The sequence below is a fragment of the Mercenaria mercenaria genome, chromosome 5 (assembly GCF_021730395.1).
Source record: "Mercenaria mercenaria strain notata chromosome 5, MADL_Memer_1, whole genome shotgun sequence".
In the NCBI taxonomy this organism is placed as follows: Eukaryota; Metazoa; Mollusca; class Bivalvia; order Venerida; family Veneridae; genus Mercenaria; species Mercenaria mercenaria.
In genome coordinates, this window is record NC_069365.1 from 92,697,492 (window position 1) to 92,701,350 (window position 3,859).

The 3,859-nt window shown below is 36.3% G+C and overlaps 1 protein-coding gene across 1 annotated transcript; it reads left to right on the forward strand.

Annotated features, from left to right (window-relative positions):
* Positions 1-205: 205 nt before the first annotated feature.
* LOC123557953 (E3 ubiquitin-protein ligase TRIM63-like) lies at positions 206-3,318 on the forward strand. Its single transcript, XM_053544340.1, has 2 exons — positions 206-396; positions 842-3,318. Exon 2 carries the CDS (start codon positions 877-879, stop codon positions 2,182-2,184), a length of 1,308 nt encoding a protein of 435 aa, XP_053400315.1. The 5' UTR covers positions 206-396; positions 842-876; the 3' UTR covers positions 2,185-3,318.
* Positions 3,319-3,859: the final 541 nt, after the last annotated feature.

The following is a 3,859-nucleotide window of genomic DNA, read 5'->3' on the forward strand; positions in this document are numbered from 1 at the left end:
GTGTTGGCACGGAGTGATACGGATTACTACTTTGAGGTACGACTCAGGTACGGATCGATACGGACTAATACGTTTCTATCCACGGCTAGACGTAGCTATCCGCACCGTATGTGTGACTGGGGTTTTACATTTTATCTAGTCTACGTGTTTGAACATTGCACTTGTCACGTTGTTTATGTAGTTTTATCTATTATACATGCTTGGACTTCGCACTTTAACTTACTTGATACTATCTAGGACGGAGCTACAAATACAGTTTCAGTTAAATTCAATTTCGAAAATATTTGGATCATATTTTAAGATCTGCGTCCTTCTAGTATTTGAATATGAAGGAGAAAGCCCATAATTTTTCAAGTAGATGGAATACTGTAATGCGCAAATGTCATAGTGCGAAATGTGAGTTATAAGTTATTATCATTCGCTAAAATAGGGAAAATAGGGGAAAAACTCAACATTTAGTTGAGTAACTTTTACCAGAAACTGATCAAGATGAGTTAACTTAAAATTCTAGAATAATTTGCAGATCTGGATGTCACAGACGTTTAGTGCTTTACGGGTGTTCATTGCAGCGTAACAGAATACAAGCCTTTTTTTTACAGAACAATAATGGAATAATTGCGTTACATTTGACAAGACTCTTCTGTGCCCCTTTATGAAATATAAGAATAGTAATTTAACTACAGTTCAATTTTACTATTTTCAAACTACATTCTATCAAGTTTAATGACTGCGCGCTGCTCTTTTTACTTTTTATCTTTCGAGGATCTTAACTATTTGACCCATATTGAGATAACCTGATTAATATTTATATTTTTTCGAATAACGTGCTACTTTATTATAGAGACCGAATTTAACAAGCCGGTCGATTTTGACGAAATGACAATGGCAGCGTCACAGCAAGTCGTTAAACCAGTGCAGTCAGCCCAAGAAATGACAGAAACAAATGCAGTTACTACAGATCTTGTTACCACGGAATCAGAGGAAGTCTTCGAGATGTATTGCGAGCCTTGCAACAGAGAAGGTACTTCCGTGACGGCAACTGCGTTTTGCCCCTCCTGTGTAGATTACCTCTGTGCAACATGCTTAAAATATCACAAACGGTTTCTCTCTGAGCATGCATATTTGGACAATGATAAAATGTCTCGGGACATATGTCTTGAAAAATGTCCAACACATAAGAATGAAATTATCAAATTTTACTGCGCTACTTGTAAGACATTTGCGTGTTCAGTATGTAAGAAAAAGGACCACAATGTGTCCTGCAGGTTGAAATACCTTTCGGATTTGGTCAACGATCTTGAGATTGAATCAGGTTTAAAGAAGTTAATCTCTAAAAGCGATGACGTTGTGAGAAGTGTTTCAAAAACAGAGCAACTAATAATGAAAACACATGAAATCATTAGTGATATTCCTAGAAAAGCCAAAACTACATTAAAGAATGAGACAGAAGCAATGTTCTCTTTCTTTTATAAAGAAATGCAAAACATCGAAGAAAAGATACAATCAGAAAAGAAACTGGATAATGGTCGTATCGAAGGTGTAACACAAAAATATAATTTACTGAAGCTTGATATTGACAAGTTGTCCGACACTCACAAGCAGTCGTCAAAGTCTGACAGCAATCAAAAATATACACATTTCATGAAACTAACAACTTTCAGCCAAGAACTTGAGGGTATGGTAGTCTCTCTACAAGGCGTGTCGAAACAATGTACCTTAAGTGGTGATAAATTGAAGTCTTCTGTCAAAAAGCAGGTAAACGAATTGAATGAAAGGGTAAAAACAATTGGCATTGGGGTCAGAAAATTCGGCACGGAAAGCAAAAGAACACATGAGAAAGTACAAAGGAAAGTCGCAACCGAAGTGACCACTATATATGTAAAAAACGAAAATGACAAATATGACTGTTGGATAAGCAAATGTTTCTTATTGTCTGATCAGATTTTATTTGTTTCTGACGCCAATAACTCTTCCGTAAAGTTATTCGATACAAGAAACCAAAATCTCCTGTGTATCAGACCTGTAAACACGCCACCATGTGCTGCTACTAAAGTGACTGACACTCAAATAGCTATTGTTCAGAATCATGAACACTACAAGAAAGGAAGCGTAATTCAGTTTCTAACCTTGACAAAAGCTAAAATACTGTTCTTCCAAAAAAGCGTAGTATACAAACAGAAATGAAATGCCAAGATATAATCTATAATCAAGACAGGCTGATTATTGCCTTGCTAGGAAGAAACAGATGTAAAGTTCAAATAGTTGATATGGAAGGAGACATTCTGAACGAAATTGAGTCGGATGAAGACGGTGCTCCTCTTTTCGTGAGACCTGGTTACATAGCATTAAATCCGGACGCTACACAATTATACGTGTCAGATTGGAGTACTGGAAACATTACCGCAGTAGAACTAGAAAGTTCAAAGAAGCACCGAATCGTCAAAAACTTCTGGAATCCACTAGGGATAACGTCGGACAATGAAGGGTTTGTTTATGGGGTAGAAGGTGGCACAAGCCATGTCCAGGTAATTCATCCTGATCATTCGGATGCGCAACTTTTACTAGGAAATGACTGTCCTCTCCAAGGACCATGCTCGATATGCTATAGCAACAAAGATAACAAACTCTACGTAGGTACTGCGGGAAATTGCGTAAAAGTGTACACGATAATAGATAGGGACTTTGTAAAGTGTGAAACCTTGGAGACAGTTGAGAAATGGATGCAAGTGTAAATAGCACTGAAAGAGCCCTCTTTCTGCTCGAAATATTGAGAATCTACAGATAAGTAAATTATGCACTATATTACCTATCTACGGGCACGGAAATACTGTAGATTTATTACTACTATCAAACATTTAGTGTGTGAGGTTAATCTTAAAGGCGCAATATACAAAAGTACAAAATTTAGTTACTTTTAAAAATTGTCCCGACATCGGAAGATCATAATTAGATACTAAATCTACAGAAGATGAGACGGAAGATAGCGCCAGTTGCATGCTATTTATTAACTCGAATTTTCGACATTCTGACTTGGAATTTCGACTAAGTATCTTGAAATTTCAAGGTACGTTCGTCGAAATTTCGAGTTTATGTATCGAAATTTCGAGCTAATATATGATAAACACCTGCATGACACCGATGCTCTTCCGTAAGAAAGAGTGTCTGGAATTCAGGATCCTGTTTCGAGAAATTCCCAAAATTATATTACTATTTTTTAGCAAAAATGACGTGTGTGCGGCTAAGGTTATATTGTCAAAGTTTTGAAAATCATTGTAATAGAAGAGAAAACCAATTGTAAATAAAGAGAATAAATTTAAATTGTAGTTATGCAGTTACCGTCTAGATCAAATTACACTCACATGCAAACGCATTCGGCCACAATTGTAGTGTTATACCATGGAAGACGTAGAATAATAATCTATCCAATCATGTCACTCATTTCTTGATTTTTTATTATTTCTTTTTGCAATAGGACATTTCAAAGTGCTAAATGGTTTTAAGACAGATAAAGCCATTGGGAAAATTTAGAGACCTATTCACACACACACACACACACACACACACACACACGCACGCACGCACGCACGCACGCACACACACACACACACACAGAGAGAGAGAGAGAGAGAGGTGGGAAAGGGAGTTGCTGTATTTCAAATATCCTGTCGGTTTTATTGAGAGTAACTATTTCATTTCAAATGTGAGATAATATATCATTTGCGAAGCAAGATGAACACACTACATACAGCATATATTTTAAATCTTTGCAATATTTGCATTATTGAGTGCAATCTTATATCCAAAAACCGTTAAAATCATTATTACCTCAACTATAATAACAGAAAATCTCATTTGTTTT